Here is a 23,706-nt window from a genome sequence, read left to right on the forward strand (position 1 = left end):
GTTCATCGTTTCCATACCAAGAAGATCCAAGAAGAAGAAAAACTTATATTGAATCAAAAATTTTACTAAATTCAGAAATTGTTACAAAAACTATGTCAAAATTGACAAAAAATATGCATCAGCGTATTTGATAGACTCATAACATATGTTGATAGTAGCGACGTACTATCGCATTCATATAAAACCAGTACAGCAAAATTTTATTGGTGTAAATAGGAGAAAATCAGCAAAGTAGCTGCCCTCTGGTGTCAAGCTTGGAACTCTCCAAATGGGGAAAACATATTTTGACAATATCAGTTTTCCATTTGTGTCAATTTGACAAGTCCATGTAAATATGATTACTTGCAAGCGTTTTTGCTCCGTACCTTATTGCAGAAACTTTTCTTTTCAAGAAAATTTATTCGTTAATATTTTGTAGTTTTATACTTTTAAGTTTTTAAAACATAATGTTCTTAAGTATGTTTTGAAAAAGTCGCTAAATTTCAAATATTAGGTAGACCAACCACCATAGACGTAATGAGGTTAAAATAACGTACGAAGAAACGTTACACTACAAAATTTTTGAAAAGTTGACATAACTATGACGTTTTGCTGTACTATTTTTTTATGAATTTGATCGTACTTTATAGATGCAACTGCAATTTTTCATCGTGTATCTTACAAAATTTTCTCCAATTTGGAGAAAAGCATATGCATAAAATTCGAATTTTAAATATGTGATTTCAATAGTTTTTTAAAATCATACTAAAGTTGCTATGAAATTAGTGTTACGACTTTATGTTACAATTTTTACACTAGTGATAAAATAATGTGATTTTTTTATAACTAGTGATAAAATTAAGCACATTTGACAAACAAATGACATATCACAATGGTTGCTTTTCACTAGCAAATTGGAAAAATTAAATAAATCGCATTTTTACTTAATTAAATTGTAAATGAATATTTCTTGTTCTAGGTTTTAAGTCGGTTATAACTGCAGGTTTACAAGGCACCACAATCCAAACTAAAAATATTCAAAGAATGTTATGTGTTCCTTTTTGTGTGATGCTGTTTAAATACTTTACTGATAATCTTTGTAGAAATTCAGTTTGTTGGGCTAAATTCCCTGAATAAATTCTTCTTAAAATATCATATTTTCATATAAACTCGAAATTATTAATCTATAATGAAATAAAAATTATCCTGCTCTTAAAAAATGCTAAAATAAAAAGTTACGTTTCTCTAATTTTTCCATTAGGCCTAATTTGCCCACTACACAGTACCTACTGTAAAAAAATGCGACACCGCACCGGAGTAATTATTTCTTTGTACACAGCGTCATACAGTTTTGCACATTTTTTATACTTTAATTTTTCTGTTGCCGTGCTAAATAAAATTTTGATATATGTATGAATTTTTTTAAACACAGTTAATTTCGTAATGTCACGTCGGGAATTTTTCTCGGATTCCTGTGGGATTTAAGCTTTGTGGAAGCTACAGATATTTAGATATTCTACAGTGATGTGTTTTTATTACATTAAAGTCAGACATTAAAAAAAGTCGTAAAGCGTACGAGAGCCATTAGTATGCTTCAATATTTATCTGCATTTTCGAGTTTAGCGTTTCTAAAATCAAGTATTAAAAAAATGTGGATTCAAATCTAGTTTCGATTTGTTTAATTTGTGTAATTTAATTTATCGTCCTAAGCAGAATAAACAAAAACAAAATAAAATTAAAGACCTTTGTTTTAGTGTTTGGAAGCCTTACTTGTTACTTAAAAAGAATAGATAAATTTTATATTACACATTACTTCAATTGTTGTTATTTTGTTATACATTCATGGAATATATTGAAGGACTGATGGTAATTGACTGGTGGCTGATTCTAATTCTAATTCAAATTTGATTGATGTTGATGTTTTGAATTCAATATTAGTTCACTTTTTGTACGCATACATTGAGAAAAAAACATAGTTTTTAATGGCAAACACTATTTTTTGTGAGACTATTAGTTTTGGTTATAAAGTTATAAAATATTTTTAATAGAATCAGCTTGTGTACAAGTCAAGAGTTGCTTACGATCACGACTAATAACTGAGTGAATTAATGGTCTGGAACTGTTTACAGAATTCTCGTTGATCTTTATTTATCTTTTTTTTTCTTGTGGGAAGAGAAATAAGAATTTTCTTGTTTCCTTCTTATAAGACGTTTTGTAGGTTCAATTCAAAGAAAATCGATTAACAAAAATTGATTAAAAGTTGGTCAATGATATAGTATATTTATTAGATGAATAACTAAAGAACAACTAATTCTAATAAAGCAAGTTTCATGAAATTTGTTTTCAATTTAGTTACTAGGATCATGGTTGTAATTCAAAATTAATCCGATAAATATTATTAATTCAATGTGATCTTAAAAGATAAGTCACTAGTGTATTTAAAGGCGTATTCCGTCAATTCAAAGACGTTTACGTAAACGTCTTATTTTTGATTTCTTAGCAACGGCCATTTGTCGTAATACGTTAAACTTTTTTACAGTTTGCAAAAACTCTCTAATGATTCCACAATTCTTTTTGGCACTCCATTTTTCAAAAGACTTGCTTTTGATGTATTTGATATAAAACTCTGAGAAGCAATATCAACCGCTAGATTAATACTTATTTTTAAATTTGTGAGGAGATATGACGAATTGACTTTTTAATAATTTTATTTTTGATAACGTAGTTACACGCACAGGCAACTTTAAACAAAAAAATTGAACAACTCAAGGCGTGTATAAATACGACGCCATTTTGTGCAAATTTAAACCTAAATCACCTTAATTAAGTAAAACCTTAATACTAATAGATAATTTATTACTGCCAATGTTAGTTTTTTAACAAAAACATTAAATCGTTTCATTGAAAATAGTGGTGTTTTTTTGTCGTGGTATTACGGGGGTCATGGGAAAAATAGTGTACATAACTCGCTGGAAAGTGTCTAACGCACTCGGCTGATGCCTCGTCTCTCCACTTGTGCGTTATTTGTCACTTTCCGTGCTAGATATGTAATATACTATTACATCATCCAACTTAAAAATGCATTCTCAAGAATAGCGGCATATGGTATTTTATTCACAATTTTATTTTATTTAAATAATAAAATAATTTTTGTCAGAGTTGATACATTAACGTAGTTACGAGTACTCTGATGTTTTTTAATCGTTTTGTTTGTAAATATACGTAAAACTTTTTTTATTAAAAAACATTGTTTGCTAGCGCAAAAATGGTGGATGCGCCGGGTTATTTTTAAAAATTTTAAGTGATTAACACACAAATACTTTTTTATGTTGTAAAATAAAAACAAATACGGTGCAACCGTCTTTACACCTTGCAATTTAATTAAATTATTTATTTTTTAATTTCGTTAAAAAATAGACCGTTGTATCCTAATGTGGCATTATTGAGTAAGATATTCCTCAGGTAACTTTTATTGCTGACACGCCCCAGATTTAAAAAAGAGAATCACTGAAACGAGTGTTTCATTTGTAGAATTTTTATATTTGCAAATGTTCTGTTTAATGTAAAACGCAACTGGACGATATGTTCAAAACGTACAAAGCCTAATATCGGTAGTTCAAAGGTTTCGCAAACAGACAAAATTTGCATCAATGCTCAAATATTTCACTACTCGTAATTGCTATACCTTTGTGTGTTTTTTTCTTAAAAATAGATAATTTTTGGTTTTATCGGACACGAGTTGAAATCTTGTCATTAATTTTCACTAGCACCTAGTTGAAACGTAATTTTATACTATAAAGTATTAATGACCACATCTGTGATAGCATTCGCGTTTTCTACGAGTCCTGTGACAGCGGCAGTATATCGCGCGTAATCCGGATATATCCTTCGTAGGATTTGACGACCGTTATAGATTAAGATATTAAAGCACAGAAATATGGATCGTTCAGTGGCTCCATATAATAGCCTGAAAAGGACGAAAAAGATGGAGGCGTAACAGGACAAAGAAAAAAACAAACAAGGAGAAAAAAAGACTTATTGCATACCAATAGGGTCGAAAACAGTCGAGCTTTTCTAATTTGTTAAAGGATGTTTTTATGTTATTTATACAATTTGTTTTACGGTATAAGTTCTTAAATAAATGTCACGAAACGTCGCAAAGACGCCACGATTTCTTCTTATTGATAAATGTGTTGATAACATCCAAATTTAAGGAAAAACGTTAATTACTTGCAAAGTGAGTGATTTTAAGGGATAAACTTCTTGCCAACACTTTTTTCTAAAGTAAAAGAATTTTTTTAAAGAGGAAGACTTTAATTAAAACTCTCTAATTAAAAGTGTATTTTTTTTTTAATTGATTTGGAGTAACGATTTGTTTGGCATTTCTGAGTTTTAAATATTAATTGGAGCAAAAAGTTGCTTTCCTGGGAAGCAATTTAATTTCAAGGGTATTAAAAAAGGCAATTACTTTTTTAAACGATGATGTCAAAATGGGAGATTACTGTGGTGGGCCGCTGGTTAAGTAAACATCGAAAAAATCCTTTACCTTAAAAATATATATTAATGGAAATCTCCAATTTAACTTTTCTCGCCACTCTTGGTACAGATTACAGCCTACGAGTACTTAATGATACTTAGCTGGAGTTTGATTAAAATTTTAAAATAAACCAATACTGCAAGTTTCAAACGAGTTCTCTTATCACAATTTCAATATTGAACGGTTTTCGTATTAAAAATTTTTCATTGTCTATTCAAACAGTTTCTCCACTTATTTTTTTATTTGCGCTTTTTAAGTAATTACATCAAATTCAACGAATTAGGAGATATTTTTCAGGTTTTAAGAAAATACCCAGACCAACGGATATTTTCACTTCGTTGGTAACGAAAACTTCATTTGCATTATAATTAAATTATTTTTAATGAATTTGGGGATTCAGTATCTACTTAATCCACTTAATTGTTTGATTATTCACGTATAATTTTGTATACTTTTAAATAAATCAGCGGCAGCTTTCTTAAGTAAATCATCAGAGGCCTAAATTATGTCCTTACCGATGACATTCAGCCGGAATGGAAGTGACATTTTGGGTTCGGTGTTAACCTGACACTCGTATACTCCGGAATCCCGGAGCTGTGGAAACTTAATCTGCAACGTCCAATTGTCCGACTTGTCTGGCCGAATCACTTGGAACCTTTGGTCGGATGTATATGTCAATATTCCCGCTGTCAGAATGTGAAGATCCCGTTTACGAATCCACGAAACCTGAAACAAATAGCGACAGCATAATAAGTTTCAATTTACACTCGTTGACGTCATCCGATTTCCCGCTTCTATCTCATTTCTGTGGAAATTTTAAAAGCGCGAAAAAGAGGCTTACTGCGTATACAATGCAGAAACGCAAAAATAAATGTGCTTAGGTTAAATTGGATTGCTAGGATTAACACCAATTAGACCATCTTATTAAAACAACAGTAACGAATCCAATTTTAAAATCGATATTTCCATTATTTTATACAAAACGGCCGCTGCTACAGACTTTATAACTTTAAAATTACGAGTTACAAGTTCATTTACCTTGAAACATTTTTTAATAAATGTCAATTTTTTTATTGGCTTACTCTTTGTTATTGAAACAAATTAAAGTACACATAAGGGTTACTTACAGCACTTGAAGGCTTTGTAATGAAGAAAAAATTACATATATTACATACCTTAGAGGTTTGTATACTATTTTATTCACAATTATCCAATGTTGAAAATAACAACAATTTACTATAAATTATGAATAATAAATTAAAATTAATGACTATCAGAATAAACCTTAATCGTTTTTTAGTTAGTTTTGGAATATTAGACTTTCGGGTCTAATATCTCTGTTGTTTGCCAACGAGTTTTTATGAAATTTAACATGTAGGCGACTTAAGAAGTGGAGATTCAATTTATATTAATAAATAATTAATTATTTTAACACTTATTTTTTTAATTTAAAATTAAGCAAACTACCATGCGATTTAAAAAAAAAAATGAGTAGGCGACGATTACTATATAGGCAATAGGAAATTTTCCACACAAACTGGAAGTGAAAATAGCCATTCACCATTTTTGTCTTGTACAACATTTTTGTAATAACTTGCAACAATAAAAATTTTCTGCTCTAAAGTGAACATTATTTCACTCAAAACGAATAAAACGCAAAGTTTTCAGAGTTTCCGCTGATGTCAAAAATCAGGATTGCCATCTGAAGGACTTTAATCACCGCCTACTCTATTTTTTTTTGATCGTACGGTAATATTATATTGTTAAGCACTAAAAAATAGATCTACACAAAAATGAACTAAATCACTCGTCTCGATCAGATTTGTTTGAAATCAGCCACAGGTTCATGACTTAAAGGAAATTTCAGATGAAATTTTCGTGAAAAAGAGTTTTACCGTTTTTACGACCGATGACTTATTTAGTACATGATTTTATAAAAAAGAGAATTAGTGAACACTAGGGTTCTACTTGCAAACTCACCTTTTGATAGCAACAACCCTTTCAGAAGTCTCAGATATTATTGTTTTAAGAAGAATTAATTCCGATATGAGAAAGTAAAATGCATTATACGATTTTTTTTTCTTTATTGTATAAAACTGACTAATTAGAGTTTCTTGCAAACTCACCCTAATTCTAAGATCTAAGAAACTATTTTTTTTTGAAGAATTAGGATCTGAGAAAGCAAAATGCTTTATACGCAAAAATTTCTTATTTGGGTAAGTTTACAAGAAAATTTGATCAAAAATTTGATTCAATAAAAATTAAGAATATTTTTCGTATAAAGCATTTTGCTTTCTCACATTGGAATTCTTCAAAAATAAATAATTTCTAAAACCGAGGTTGTGGCTAGGTTAAAGGGTGAGTTTGCAAGAAACTTTGATTAGTCAGTTTTATTCAATGAAAAATAAGAAATTATTTCGTATAAACCGTTTTACTTTTTGAAATCGGAATTAATTCTTCTTAAAACAAAAATTTCTGGAATTCTGAAAGGGTTGTTGCTATCAAAGGGTGAGTTTGCAAGTAAAACCCTTGTGTTCACTAATTCTCTTCTTTATAAAATCACTTACTAACCAAGTCATCGGTCGTAAATTACGTGCGTTATCAAGACTCTTTTTCATGAAAATTTCATCTGAAATTTCCTCTACGTTATGAACCTGTGGCTGAAATCTGTGGCTGATTTTACACGACACCCAATCAGCAGAAATACGTCGAATATGTTGTTTTGACCTAATTTTTGAAAGAATTCTATCAAAGCTAACTCTAGAACGTCTCCAAGTAACATTTTGTACAACCCTGAAAACCTGTGCTAAATTAAGTTAGAACACCTTTAGAATCTTTAGAACCAATGGTGGTAGAGAAAAAATAATGTCAAATATCAATGTCATTGTGGCGTGACAGTCAGGGGTGATTAAAATTCGGAAATATCGTTCTTTTTTATAGTCGCCCATGTTTTTGTATCTTCAGCCACTTTTTACAGAATGTTATTCTTTTTTTAGTCCGGTCAAATTAGTCATAAAAATAGTGGTCAAATAATGAAAATTCGGACGAGCTAAATTTTGGTGGAGACCTTGGGTACACCATTAGAAATAAAGTAAAGTAAAAGTAAAGTCCCCATCGATCCCATGTGTGCTAAAAAAGTTATTCAAAATTTGAGGTTTTTTAGATTTTTTTCGAAAACGGTAAGTTTTATCAAAAAAGTAGCCCAGACAAAAATTATAGATCTTAAAATTATATACAAAAATGGTCTTTATACTTTTTTTTCTAAGAATCACCATTCTTCAGACATCGCGATTCTAAAAGTTGAAGGAGTCACGTTTTACATCATATGCACATACAGAGTGCGTCAGAAGGTAAGGACCAGGAACATGGAAAAAATTAAAAAAAAAAATATCTATAAAAATTTAAAAGTTATGAGAGTTTAAATTTTGCACTTTGACTCTATATATTTCTATTGGAAAAATAATTTTCCAAGTTTTTTTGCTACAGGCTATTAGAAGAGTAAACAAGGAAGTTGTATCCTAAATTGTAACTCTGTTTAGTGTTATTTGTGGCTTTTATCAACAAAATTTTTGTACCTTTACAAAATAATTATAAAAAAACATATACAAGGTCATCAATATTATTAAATACATATAAAAAAAATGTCAAAAAATAAATGTCAAAATTTTTTGACAGATAGAACTTTTTCAGTACTCTGGGGACTACCCAATTACTCCCTTTCAAGGAAGTGTGCAATTTTTTTGTATTTAATAATACTGATGACCTTGTATATGTTTTTTTACAATCATTTAGTAAAGGTACAAAACTTTTGCTAATAAAAGCCACAAATAACATTAAACAGAGTTACAGTTTAGGGTACAGCTTCCTTGTTTCCGCTTCTAATAGCCTGTAGCAAAAAAACTTGGAAAATTATTTTTGCTACAGAAATAAATAGAGTCAAAGTGCAAAATTTAAACTCTCATAATTTTGAAATTTTTATAGATAGAATTTTTTTAAATTTTTTTCCATGTTCGTGGTACCTTACCCTACATGACATTTGTCTGGAGCTTGAGTTCTGGCGCACTCTGTATGTGCATATCATGAACGTGACTCCTTCAACTTTTAGAATCGCGATATCTCAGAAATGGTGATTCTTAGAAAAAAAAGTATAAGGACCATTTTTGTAATTAATTTTAAGATAATTTTTGTCTGGTCTACTTTTTTGATAAAACTTACCGTTTTCGAAAAAAATTTAAAAAACGTCAAATTTTTTTAGCACACAGGATCGATGGGGACTTTTGACACTTTATTCCTAATGGTGTACCCAAGATCTCCACCAAAATTTAGCTCTGTCGGAATTTTAGTTATTTGAAATGTCTATTTTAACCGGACTATTTCTTCCAAACGGGACCTCAGATTTTTGCTTGTAGCATTTTTATTGGCGATTAACGATTTGATATAAATTTTAAGTAATTTAGCATTTAGTGAAAACTACATTAAGAATTAGGGTTATTTAAGTAATGCGATATTAATCTCTACCTACTAAATTCTGGGGACATACTGTATATTTTTGCACAAACAGTTTTGAGTTAGAAACTTTGTTTTTTTTGTTGGGCTTTCGCTCTCATTCATTGCTTATCAAATAAACTGGTAGATCGGAAGCAGTAGCTACTTTAGTTAATAATCCTTCAACACATTTGCCTGATTTATAAGGCCAAAGTTAAATCGTAACTCTGTTTTAATCGTCACACAGCGACTAGCAGTTGTGACAAATGTCTTTGCTCTCTTCGCCTTCACCATTGTGCACGCACGGATTAATATGATTCAATTAACGTTTCGGAGAAAGCTCGCAACTCTCCTGTCAAATAATATCATCTGTCGATTTTCGGGCTCGGATATTACATGTTCCATGCGTGCTTTTGTGTACAGCCTCTTTAATGGGAACTAAATTACTTCCTCGTAACCCCTAATAACTTGTTTCTGGTATATCAGATTTTATTATATCGATGAAAATTGAAATTTCCATTAAATTGATTTCTAAACGTCACCTTCAATTGATGTTCTAGGGAATACAGGTCGGAAGAGAGAAATCACAAGTGTTAGATTTTATGTTTATTGAAAATAGCAATTGCTATAATTTATCACTAAGGCTCGGATTATATGCCAAATGCATATTTGTTATTAAGAGGTGTATCAACAAAATTGTAAGTTTTCTATGCATATCTAATGTTTTTTAATTAAAATAAGCCAAATATAAAATGCATATTTTGCATATTTTGGCAACTTGGTGCGTATTTTAGGAAATATTGCATATTTGTGCATATTTTCTTCAAATCACTAATTTCCGATTAAAAATTTCAGTTCAAATTAAAAATTGGGCAGTTTATGAAAAATGATCCGATTACAAAATATTTTAAAGAGAAAACAACCGGTAATTCAAGCCAAACTCAAAAAATTAGTACCCTGCTAAGTGTTTTTTTTTTAATAATTAATATAAATTAAAGTAATATAAAAAGTGATCTTATTTTAAGAACAAAATTTTGTTTTGGTTTCGAGTTGTTCGATTTTTGTTGTCTAAATTGCGATATAATATAAAGTAGATAGTTTAATCCCTTAGATCATGACCTTCATGAAAAAAATGTTTTTTTTTTTTGGTGGGTTGCCAGTTAAAAAAAAATATTGATAATTAATAATTAATTGATAATTAATAATTAATAATTTGTAAAACTCAAAAACAAAATAAATATTTCGAAAATTTTTATTTTTGATAAAACATTTTTATAATCAATCAATTAGTTTTTTAAAAGAATAAATACTTTAAGCAAAAAACGTTGGACTTTTTATTGTTCAAAATTTTGCATATCGATGCATATTTGGTATATGGTGGAGCATATTTCTTAATATTTTGTGCAAATTTTTGTGAAAATACGTGCATATTTTACGATTTTTTCGTGCATATAATCCGAGCCTTATTTATCACCTATGCAGGGTAAGATAAGTTAAAAGGAACATAAAAAAATATTTTAAAAATTTTGACATTTATTTTTTGACATTTGACAATTTTTTATGTCAAGTAAATGATACTAATGATCTTGTATACAGGCTGTCCCAAAGCTCCGTATTTCTACGATTACTTTGACAGTAAAGAAGATAACAAAATGTGGTTTCTTGCGGACGATAGACATTCATTTTTTCTATGGTTCAAAAAATATTTTCGTCATTATAGGTAATTTCTATATAGGGTGGCGTAACAAAGTTATATTTTTTCTTATGGAACACCCGGTATATTATGCGTTTATTTGAAAGAGTTTTTAATTCTAAGAATATCCATATCAGGTTTTATGGGTCTATCAAGGACCATTTATCATTTATGGGCAATTTTATGAAAAAAAGTACCATTTTTGAAAAATTACAACGGCTTTGCTAGAAAGAAAAAGTAAATAAAAACAATTGCAACCATTTTTACTGAGTATTATGGTAGAAATTTAATCAATCTTTTGCAACTACTGAAGAGTGTTGATATTCGCTCGCAAAATATCAATTATCTTAATTTTTTCAAATGAAATACCCTGTGTGTTATTACTTTATCCTGTAGAGCTTTTAATAGGCTTTCTAATTAATTGTCAAAGTGAGAGATGTAAACTACAGAAAAAAAATATTGTTAGTCCAGAATCATCCTACTGAATGAATAATGAAGTTTTAATTTCAGATTTGCTCGTTTCAGATGAAGCAAAAAATGTTTTTTCTTTGCAATTTTGGCGTAAAATCAAAGATAATTTTTTTTCCTCTTGTAAACTCAGTCCGGGGACATGCTGTATAAGAAAACTTAGACTAGAATTTTATTGGCAAGGTAAGTAAACAAAATTTTCCGTTAAATCTAATTGTGGGGAAATACAAGAATTGGATTGGAATTGATGCGATAGAAAAGTATCTCAGCGGAATAAAAGATAGCGTTGAAATAAAGTTGGTTTTTTATGAGTTTTGCAAATTCATGGTCGTAGCAATCGAGATGAAAGGAAATTTTTCTGGATTGATTCCCGCTTCTGCAGCAATCAGTCGCCTTCAGACCGGAACTGACGTTTTGTTCCTCAATTTCATGTCAGCTTGGTGCATAATGACGCCCTTTAGATGACTTGGAAACGTCTTTTACTCTCCTAATATATAAACGTTTAAACGTGCCTATATTGCTTTTTGATGCGGTCGCCGTCAAACGCCTCTCTTTCATGATATTGTCGTCTGGATTCTAATGTCTCCGAAATTCGGAATATCGCTTCTTATGTGCATTATCTTTGGCAGACGCCATGCGTCATTATATTAAAAATACGTTAAATCTGAAATAAAAAACACCGTTTCAAGTTCCAAGTGGGGAAAGATGGCTTATAATCGATCGGCAGTTTTTCTCACATTTTTTTTGTTGTAACTATTTGTACAAGTGGCCCAATTTAGGCGACTGGCCTCTAGATTCAATATTTTTTTGTTTTGTTATGACCAAACGTTTCTCGCAAAAAAGTGAAAAATGTGTGAGTAGAAAATGAAATATGTATAACGGTTTTTAGAGAAATGGATAAAATAAAAATTCACGGTATTAATTTGGTTGTCGTGTTTTGCTATTAATTATTCAGGTTTTAAATTAATTCCATTATTTTATGACTAACAAAAGTTTTAAAGTTTTACAGTTTTGTAAATTGTTTATAACACTTGCTGAAGTTCTAAACAATTGAGAAGTAAATAAGGCAATGTTTTTAATATTCAGTATAAATTTTATTGTCGTAATCAAACGAATGGAGTTATATAATCCCAGTAAGCACACTAACGTAAAAATAACGTCAAAAAAATAACGTTAATTAAGTTGCAAAAACGTTACTTTTATCGTTGATTCAACGCAAAAATGTCCACGGATTAAACGTTACTTGTAACGTAAAACCGTAACGTTTTTTTAAGTTACAATTTCAATAGTTTTGTAACATAATAAGGTAACGTTAAATTAAAAAGAATATAAAACCAATAATGAAAGTTAATAAGTAACGTTAAAAAAACATAATATGTATAGATAAACCAACGCAATGCGAAACCAGTAATCAACGTCCACGAGTAACGTTTAAAAAACGTTGTTTATTCATTTGAATGAATGCAATTATTTACGTAATATTTTATTAAGTTTAAACAACAATTTTAACATACCGTAAAAGGTGGAACATTTTTTTACTGGTCTAGTTTTATTTATACCCTACACTCAACCCCCAAAATACTACTTTAAATAACTTACAATTCTCCGAGTTATTAAATATGTACCTGAATCCTTTTTAAATAAAACTTCAAATTTATTATTGTATAAAAATTTATTGTGTCATCAACTAAATAATGATTCCAAAATTTACCATGTAAATAACCATCTAACTAAACAATAATTTCATAAAAGAAAATAATTCACATTTCTTATGTCAATATATTATTAAAATAAAAGGTTATACTAACGTTAGATTGTGGCATAAATGCCGAATCAAAATTTTTTAAACGTTAATTATACGTTTAAAACAAACGTTAATAAATATAATCTAATGATAACGTTAAAAAACTTTAACATTTCTTACGTCAATATATTATTAAAATAAAAGGTTATACTAACGTTAGGCAGTGGCTTAAATGCCGATTCAAAAATTTTTTAAACGTTAATTATACGTTTAAAACAAACTTTAGTAAATTTATTCTAATAATAACGTTAAAAAACTTTAACATTTTTTACGTATATACAAATTTAATTTGAAACGTACTTTAAACGTTATAAATTGGTAAAAATAATACAATTAGTTAATAAACTACGTAACATAAACGTTAATAATAAAACATAATCATACAACCAAAAAACAACGTTGAAAATTTCAACGTATAACGTTATTTTAATCCTTGTAACGTATAAAAAACGTTAGATCTACGTCTGTGTGCTTACTGGGATATTTTTTATTCGCAATCACCAATGTAATATGTCGATTACTAACCTTTTAAATGTTGGAAAACATGTCATTACATCTTATGAAGAGTAATAATATTACACTACTTCAAAAAATTAAAGGAACAAAAAAAATTCCTAAATTTTTTGATTTTTGAAAGGGTATAACTCATCAAAAAATCATTAAATAAACTATGTGGAAGCTTTAAGTTTCTAGTTTTGGGATCTTATGGCAAAATATTTTTCTGTGCTACGGTTATCACGTAATCCTAAGTAATAGCGCGAGAAAAAAAATCTAAATTTTTTTGTTCTTGTTTTTGGTCCACCGACGTGGGAATTTTGTTTTTTTCTAGTTAAGTCAATGCATAGGCCGGATAGCCTGTTTATTCATCTTAAATATGCTTTTTTCATATTCTCTTTACGTCAATTTGTCGCTGAAATAGATATCTGACTTTAAATGAAAAAGGATTCTTTTGTCTTTAATCAGCGAATGCTCATCCAATCCACACAGAGAATATAAGGGTAGTGTCAAAAACTGGAATAAAGGTCTTACAAGATCCTTCTATAACTTTTTGAAAAATATATTTTTTTCAACATTGAGTATAACTTTTTGCGTTGTTTTAGTACATCTACTGCGTATTCACTAATATTGATGTTTTTAGATGTTTTTACAGCTTAATGTTCCCCCCCATATCCCTGTAAATTTTTAAATCGATCCATCAAACCGTTTTCTCGGACTGATTGATCAAAGTTTTACAAAAGAATTAAAGGAACAATTGTACATATTCTGTAGTTTGAATAAAATGTAGCAAAAGCTTTAACTATAGTTTTGTCTCTTTATTTCTCATAAAATCTAAATTACGTCTATCTTTTTCTATTACAAGTAGAAGCATTATTCATACGGTTCATTGTTTCTGAATATTGTCTAATCTTCGTCAAAATAAGAAAAACCATTAGTTTTCAGTCTTTTTTTACAATTTTACATGAGTTATTAATTAATTTTGAAAAAAAAAGGAAATTCGAAAAAATTTCAACACAATATTTTTGATTTTTTTTTTTAAATTAATAGATATTAATAGATAATAGAGGCTTGCGCCTAATGTACGCACCCAAATATAGAAAAGTCACAAAACGCTGGATACAAAAAGTACACTTTTAATTAGTTAATTTTTGGAAACCCATGACAGTAGTTGTCAAACTTATCACTGTTTCATTAATAGTCATAAACTGCAGTTTTTTTTGTTTATTTTTTTTAATTTTAACAAATAACTAATGCAAAATTGCCGAAAAAAAACCTGAAAACAAATTGTTTTTCTCATTTTGACAAAGATTAGACAATATTCATTATTCAGAAACAATATGTATGTACAATTGTTCCTTTAATTCTCGCATTTGTCACGCATAGTGAGGTGATGCTCCCCGTCTTCCTGAAATATTATGTCCGGGGGACACCTACGAGTATTTTGAATAGCAGGCATTACGTTTTCTTGTAACGAATTTAAATATTTTCTGTTATATTTTCTTCAATGAAGTACGGACCAATTATTCCACCCGACCGAATTCCAGTTCACACGTTGATTCCTGGAGTATTAAAATTGTGGCTATTGATACGTCTATTTAAATAAAATTTAGCTTCATCAGTTCACAGGATGCGTAAATTATTAGGATTTTCCTCTTCAGTAAGTAATGTCCGAAATGTTTCGCAAAACTGTAGCATCATCTTCATTTAAAGGATGAATCAGCCGCGGAGTGTAACATTTTAACCCAATTTTTTTAATAATTTTGTTGACTGAACCTTTGGAAAATTCAAATTCGTAAGAAAGCTGTCTTTGCAAAGTTGAAGGATTATCTAATAAATAATCGTGCACTTCCGCGCAATTTTCTAAATTTACAATCGTGTTGGATTTTCCAACTTTATAATTGTGCCTAAATTTGTCCTGGACAATTAAAATAGTCCCATTTTCTGTTCTATCGTCTCTTGCCATGTAAAACCATTTTACTATGTTTATTCTTGGCTTTACAGTTAAATACATTTTTAAACAAGGAAATGCCAAAAAATGATTTTTGAAAAATAGAATGTTGCAACTCTAGATTGAACAAATTTCGCTTTTCGAAAGTGCCATTTTGTAACACTTTGTGTTAGAGTTGCTACCATATTTCTGGGAGCTCTGTTTTAATAGAGACATAACCAAGTATTTTCAATATAATTAAGCTGTGTTTTCAATATACGTTAATATTGTTTTTGTTGGTCAAAATGGTAGGCTTAGGGTAAAATATCAATTGGATGAGGACAGTAGTAACTATGACAAAAACCCTGCATGTTCTTTTGTCAAAGTTTCACATTTTTTAATTTAAATATGACTTTCCTTGCAGCAACTTAGTTTTTAACTAAAGCCCAATTTTTTTCCATTGGATTTAGTTCTGGAATTTCTGATAATTGAGATGGAGCCTTTCTAAACATTTTATTTGCAATTTAAGTTACATGTGTCATGGAAATGTGTTACTTAAAACATAAATAACGCGTGTTTATATAACGAAAATATGTTGTAAAAACTTGTATTTAGTTAGATAGTGTTTTGTCGTATTTTTATAACCCCCATTGCTATATGCGAAAGCTGCACTACTGAGACAAAGCCATCCCTTAAATTTGAAAGTGGACTCGACTGAACGCAACTTTATAGATGTGCTGTTCTTGCTTTGTGCGGACTCTACTAACAATTGCAAAAGACAGATTTTTAAGAATTTTCCTATTCTTGGTCGTAAAACTTAAAAGTTTCAAAATGCTCTTAAGCATGTATTAAAAAGAGGTTCTCATAGAATTTACACAGTATTTTATCTTACTTGATAGTGTTAAACTCTTATTTTAAAACATGTAAAAAAGTTATAATTTATGACTTTAAATTTAAAAATTGAAAAATTAATAAAATTGGTGTGTTTAAAAGAGAAGAATCAGCTACAAAAAGTTAATTCACGTTAGTTCATAAATTTTAAGAAACTGCTTTAAAAAATTAATGGTGGGGAAGAAAATACTGTTGTAAAAGAAAATACTCCACATACGCAAATTGAGAAAATCGCTATAAAACTTTTCGTGCACGTTCTGAAATAGTAAAGAATTTATTGCAAGCAAGTTAAATTTATAACTTAAGTCACTGACTTTGACTTTAAAAGTTTTGTTAAAGCAAATTTACTCTCGTATTTTGTTACTTCTACATTTTCTCTCTGTTGATTCGAAAAAAAACTTTTTAACTTTAATTAAAATTGTTAAAAATGCTAAAATGTAATGAAAAAAACCTGCATGGCTTAACAATATTCTGAAATACGATAAATATATAGAATTTTTCATCGCTCACTGATTCCAAATACAAATATGTATTTTATATTATTTGGTTACCTCAGGCAAGCTATCACAACTCTGTTGTCTATTACCTAGACACAATTGAATCTATCTGTACATTGTTCTGTCATACGAGTAATTTATACAGGGTGTCCCAGCGTGTTGAAAAAGTCCATTAGTGCTCTTTAAATGGTAAAATTAAAATAATATATATAGGACATTGATAGATACTAATCTAGTACACCGCCTAAAATTATTTTCAACCATAGAGCATGTCCCAAAAATAAGTTACGATAAAAACTTGTGTTTTTTTTTAATGGGACACCGTATGTTACTTAGCATTTTTGGATGTAGCCGTACTGTCTGACACGAGACTAATTTCTTTTTTCGATCTCTTTAATTAAAGAGAATTATTCGCAAATGTTAAACTTGGCTTTAAATTTTATATAACTCATTTAAGAATACTTTCATATGAAATATCTGTAATATTTTTTCAAAGTTGTAGGGAATTGAATGTCGCTGTATGTTATTGTCCATGCTTAAAATTAACAACTGACAGTCCCTTCGGTCTTTAACAAGATCAATGCGCATGTTCATAGACTTATTTCAGTACTTACGTGTCATACAGAACTTCTAGTAACTCGATAATAAATTTGCGCGCGCAATTTCAGTACTAAATTCAGTACTGAAATTAGTCTAGTGTCAAACAGCTCTTAGATATATTTCATCTGAAAGTATTCTTAAATGAGTTATATAAAATTTAAAGCCAAGTTTAACATTTGCGAATAATTCTCTTTAATTAAAAAGATCGAAAAACGTTAGATTTACAACAAATACAATCAAGGGGTTGTAGAGAATAAAATTTTCTTGAAGAGAATGTTCAAGAGATTTTTTATCTCCAAACGTTTTTGAACGTTGAAATAGGCTAAATGGAATTGCAGTTTAATGTCTGGTATTAAAAAAACTACATTAGCTAGCTTTAAAAAATAAATATTTTGGAGTTCTGTTATGTAACATGTATCTGAAATTCCATTCAATTGAGGAAACTATTTACAAAATGTTGAGGGACGTTAGTTAATTCACCACTTATTGATTTAGCATTACTTTAAAATTTGTGACATTTTGTTATATTTATTCTTTGTTACATTTTTCATATTTTAGTTGACAAATTCTGCAATATTTCTCTTTATTTTACAATATCGGTTCATTAAATTAAAAATTAGATATTAATGTAAATAATTAATAGAAAATGCATTTTGAAGATAAACTATTGATTTGAAAACTATAACAAATAATAACAGATTTTCTGCAATAAATTGTTTATTTTTAAAATTTATAATATTGCGGGGGACTTAATTAATTATTTAATTAAATTAGAACAGGCTCTATTTTCTTGCATCCAAGCTAACTAAAATTGTGCGCGCAATTTCAGTACTAAATTCAGTACTGAAATTAGTCTCGTGTCAGACAGCTCTTACGCTAAACTTTTATTAGTTGGTTTCGCTTAGTTTTAGAAATAAGAATCATGTATTTTTTAAAAATTCATTACACAAAAACTAAGACAGTTAGAACAAATTTTTTCGTACTTCTGCAAAGAAAAAAGTACAGAATTTAAAGCTATAGCAATTTTTTAGTGTTTTCATTTGTAAAGTTTAATAAATTAAGAAGTTTGTTAAAAGTTAAATAACTTAAAACATGTAAATGGAACACCTTATTGTTTATTTTTGCATCTAATAGATGCATAAATTGTCTATCTAAAAAAATAAACTTTTAATGTCTAGAATTGATTAATGAAAAGATATTTAACATTCAATGTTAATTGTAGCAACAATGCTTATCAATATCTGAGCATTGTTGATTCTATGGTAACCATAATAATTCCACCACGGATCACTAATCCATTGATTTATCTAGAGATTATATTGTAAAAATAAAGAATAATGGTTAAATATCTTTTTAGTTATTGGTTATAAACACCTAAAAGTAATAATTTTAGAAAGACAATTTAATAATCTTTTAAATGCAAAAACAATTAATAGGGTATTCCATTTAATTTTTTTAAGTTATTGAACTTTTAACAAACGCCTTCATTTTTTTATTTTTGCAAATGCGACACAGTGAAAAAATGTTACAACCTTATAGCTTGTACCTTCTTCTTTGCGGTGGTAAAAAAATATTTATAGATGTTGTAACAGTTTTATTTTATTAAATTCTACGAAATACATCGTATAATAAACCAAACTTCATTTTCGCTGGTACGGGAGGCGCTTTGGAGTCCCGTAAATGCTTGGGCACTTAAACATCGTTGACGTAACATCTCCGTTCAACTAAAACAGACCAAAATATTAAACTTTGCGTACCTTAACTGTTTATGTTACCTGTTCCTAGTATTTGGTCTTTAGTTTCCGTTTTACTTTAACTTTCCCTTTTATTGCTAGCCCCAATTTTGGAGGGAGTTGGATCAGGCTTGTTTCCTCTCTGTTTTCCGAGTTAGTTGTGTTGTCTGGCTGTGAAGGGGCTAAAAGGAGTGGGTAGCCCCGGAGCATTTCATACCGTCCCTCCGGAGAAATTCGGGCATCTTCTCCGGGTAATTTTAGTGCTCATGTTCCTCTTGTGTTGTTGTACCGAGTTGTAGGGCGCCTCGGTACGGTTTAAAGGCCCTCTTGTCCCTTTATGTGTTGTGCAAAATGTCTTAAGAGCACTAACTCTTTAACTTCCCTCTTCCTTTAATTAGAAAATTGTTCTTACTTACCTTCCTATTACCTAACTATCGGCGCAATATCGGCCTTTTCGCACAAAGCCACAATTTCTAAATGTAAACAAACTTAACCTCTTCACCTGTTGTAAAACGTCAATTTCGCATGCGGCTTTCAAGAACTAAATGCGCGCTCTCAGAAGATCTTTGCGATAAATTCAAAATTTTTCATTTTCTTTTACATAGGCCGATATTGACCACGGTTCGCGCCACGAAGACGGGCAGGGACAAATCGTCTGACATTCTAACAACCTTCCTTTTTCTGCTGCGGTCCTCGTGGAGTACAGAAGCTCCTGTGCTAATTAACGTGGAAAATTTACCTTATCTAATTTCGTACCTTTCCGGATCTCGGAACTACCGTTTTGTAAATTTCCGCATTGTAACAAGTGCCGCACCACTTTCTTTCGTCGTCCCTCACAGAGGTAATGTAAGATTACTTTTATCGCTCGTATTCTTATCGTTTCGAAATCAGGGACCCAGGCTAGGCCCGAAATTGGCGATTGCGTTCCCAAATTCGTAACCATCGGGGAATCGAACAAGTCAACCCCTTTCTACAGCAAGTGGCTGATCCCGACTTGAATTCGTCAAGTAGTTACCCCAAAAGGGAGCGCCTGGACCACGTGACCTCGCCTGACCGACGATAAGTGGATAAGTACTCTCTTGTATCTCGAATACCGTTTTTTTTGACTCGGACGTTTCGCCCGTCGAGATTTATTAATACCAACCTCCTCCCTTCAATTTTCGACAATCATATTTACGAAAAATTAACTTCAATTATTCCTAATTCTTTTCGAAATTTATCTAACCTTTTTTTTGTTTGTTAAATCAATTTATTATCAATCTTTTAATTTCATTGTTGTAATTTAATTCATTAATTTAAGTTAAGTGTGAACATATCACAGCTGTGAAATGGCCTTAAGTTCATAGTTTTTACCACCGAAATTAATATTTATTTTATTTATAATTACAACTTATTTAATTTTTTTTTATATTAAATTTTTTGGGTTTTCTTCAAGGCTTTTCTTTCAATCTCAGCATTCAGTAGCTAGCTGAAAAAAAAAAAGCTACTTGGCGCCCATAACCCCCACGACTCCGGCTCTCCTCCATCATCTGAGCCCGGGGACGGTGTAACCAAATTTTAGGTGACAATGTCTTAGTTTAAGTGTAATAAATTTTTAAAATGTGCTTGTTTTCATCAAAAAAACGTCTTATTTTTAAAACTAAGCAAAATCGGCCAATAAAGGTTTAGCTTAAAAACATTCCAGCAAATAAAAATTCGGGGTCACATGTCAGGTTAACAAAGTGTGCCTTCAGCTGTACCACAGGGATCTGTTTTGGGTCCACTCCTTTCCTTTATTTTTATTAATGATATAGGATGTACAATCCGATTTAAATAAGTTACAAGACTGGTGTGCAAATAACAAAATGTTTTTAAATGTTGAAAAGTGTCAGTCTATTGTTTTGAGTAGGAAAATCTCTCCAATCCTACCGAATTATTTTATTAATAGTACAAAAATTACAGTAAAACAGTCTGTGAGAGACTTAGGTATATTACTTGATAGTAAATTAACTTTTATTCAACACCTTGAATTTATTATCATTTGTAGAGCTAATAAGGCACTTGGCTGCATAAAACGTTATTGTCGTGAGTTTAGAAATTTTAATTCCATCAAAATGCTATTTGTTTCAATCCTCGAATATGGTTCCATAATCTGGAATCCACATTACAAAATTCATGTTGGTAGGCTTGAAGTAATACAGTTAAAGTTTTTCAAATAAATATATAAAATGGTTGCTGCCTTATTATGTGCAAGATGATTACAATATTTCATTAAATTATGTCTCTTTCTACACTTGAAACTAGAAGAAGATATCAGGCTTTATGTTTTGTTTATAAACTTTTGGATAATTTGATTAATAATACTTCAGTACTAAAGTTAATTAATTTTCACGTTCCTCAGTATAATAGCAGATCAAAGCAGTTATTTAAAATATCGTTCGCACATAATAATTATCTATTTAATTCTCCTCTAAATGATCTTTTAAGAATTTGTAACATGTACAGTGTCAAGTTGGACTTTTTTAATTTTAAATCCTTTAATAGCTTCAAGCGTTTTCTGAAAGTTTCTTTGAGTTAGACATTTAGTATTCTTTAATTATGTTTATATGTTACTTGTTTTGTATTATAATTTTATTATTACTTAATGTAAAGGATATTACCGTTAAATAAAGTTATTATTATTATTGTCATAAAAATCCACATCTAAAAACGCTAAGAAACATATGGTGTTTCATTTAAAAAACACAAGTTTGTATTGTAACTTGTAACTTCTATTTGAGACCCGCTGTATAGTTGAAAATTATTTTAGGTGATGCACTAGATTAGTATCTATCAATGTCCTATATAACTTTTTAAATTTAAGCACAATAATGACAGTTTTTTTTATGTTTGCTACCCTTTGTTAATTACGTTGTAATTTGAATTATTTTTTGCTACCTGGGGCACATATTTATTTGAAAAATAATTGTTAGGGAAATTTGAGGTTAGGATTGTTTGATTTTTTGCATGATTGCCACCTTAAAATGATCCCTTTCAACGACTACTTCGATGCACATTAATATGAAAACGAGTATATACCGGGTGTCCCAGGCAGGCTTGGATATAGGAAATTAACATGGAAAGTTAGTTTTTATTTTCTTCCGGCTGCAGGAGTAACAGAAACTTGTAGTGCTCGAAAAGGGCTATCTTATAGACATTTTTGTCGATTTTCCAATTTACTCCATTTGGGCGAAAATGACTTTCGAAATATCGAAATTTGAATTTGCCGGGTTATCGTTACTAAGAAACGAACTATCAAGTCAAATTCTTCTTTGGCAACAATGACTTGATAGTTGGTTTCTTAGCAACGTTAACCCGGTAAATTCAAATTTTGATTTTTCGAGGGTCGTTTTCGCCTAAATGGAGTTAATTAGAGAATCGACAAAAATATCAGTATGATAGCCCTCTTCAAGCACTACAAACTCCATCAATCAGATTTTGATTTCTGTTACTCCTGCAGCCAGAAAAAAATAAAAACTAATTTTTCATGTTTATTTTCTATAGCTAAGCCTGCTTGGGACACCCGGTATAGTCCATTATATATTTTGCTTAAGTTATTTGTGTCTTCTCTTTTGTTTGCAGTGTTATTAGTCTGTATGTGTGTCATTTCGGCTATGTTACTTTTTTATAATGATTTTCTTTTTCAAGGACCTCTGTTCTGCCAAAAGCAAAATGTTGTCTGATTTCATAATGATGAGAAGATAATGCCGTTTTATCAGATCTAAGAGCTTTACAATCGTATTTACGTTGTTCTATTCTTTTTTTCAAATATTGTTTTGTTTGGCCAATATAACATTTTTCACAATGGTTGCAAGGAATTTTATAAACTAGTGATGAGTCGTTCAACAAAGGTGTTTTTTCTTTTAGTTGTGTAAAGAATTTATTTTTGTCGCGACGAATTTAATGGTTTTTATTTCCCTTTGTCTTAAATAATCAGGTTATCATAATTCAAAGACAACTATCTGCTTTATTTTTAATTTTTTCAAAAAAACTTTTTCATATAAATTGCAATTTTGACAAAAAAAAATCGCGTAACTCAAAAACAAAACAAAATTTCGTTCTGAAATTACGATCACATTTTTTATATTACTTTAATTTATATTAATTATTATTTTCCGGAGGCAAATGATTAAAAATAAAACCACTTGGTTCCATACTTTATATTCTTCCTGTATATAAAGAGGCTTGTCCTGAGTGACCTATCAACCCACAGCCTAAACCGCTGGAGACAGAAATTTCAAATTTTCACAGTAGATCCCTTTTATAACGTAGACATCCAATAAGAAAAGATTTTTGGAAAATCAACCCCTAAGGGGGCTAAATGGGGTGGTGAATTCGAAGTTTTAAAGCTATAGCCATGAAAATTGGTATTTAGSCTTTCGGTTAAAAATAAAAAATACGTGTTTTACCATTTTTGGAAATTTCACCCCCAAGGAGGTTGAACAAGGGTAAAAAGTCGTAAAATATTTGTATTTTTTTTAAAAGTTAAATTCATGAAAATTGGTATTTAGGCTCTCAGTTAAAAACAAAAAAACACGTGTTTTAGGATTTTGGAAAATTTCATCCCCAAAGGGGT

The 23,706-nt window shown here is 29.9% G+C and overlaps 1 protein-coding gene across 1 annotated transcript in view; it reads right to left on the reverse strand.

Moving 5' to 3' along the window:
* The window catches only part of LOC123011511 (zwei Ig domain protein zig-8-like), a 247,656-nt gene that overhangs the window by 24,361 nt on the left and 199,589 nt on the right, over positions 1-23,706 (reverse strand). The window contains exon 3 of the mRNA XM_044408968.1: positions 5,032-5,242. Within this exon, the coding sequence (XP_044264903.1) occupies positions 5,032-5,242 (211 nt within the window). The remainder of the gene's footprint in view (positions 1-5,031; positions 5,243-23,706) is intronic.

This window comes from Tribolium madens, unplaced genomic scaffold, assembly GCF_015345945.1.
Source record: "Tribolium madens isolate multiple individuals breed KSU strain unplaced genomic scaffold, Tmad_KSU_1.1 Scaffold_91;HRSCAF=231;Tcas5.2_LG7, whole genome shotgun sequence".
NCBI lineage: Eukaryota > Metazoa > Arthropoda > Insecta > Coleoptera > Tenebrionidae > Tribolium > Tribolium madens.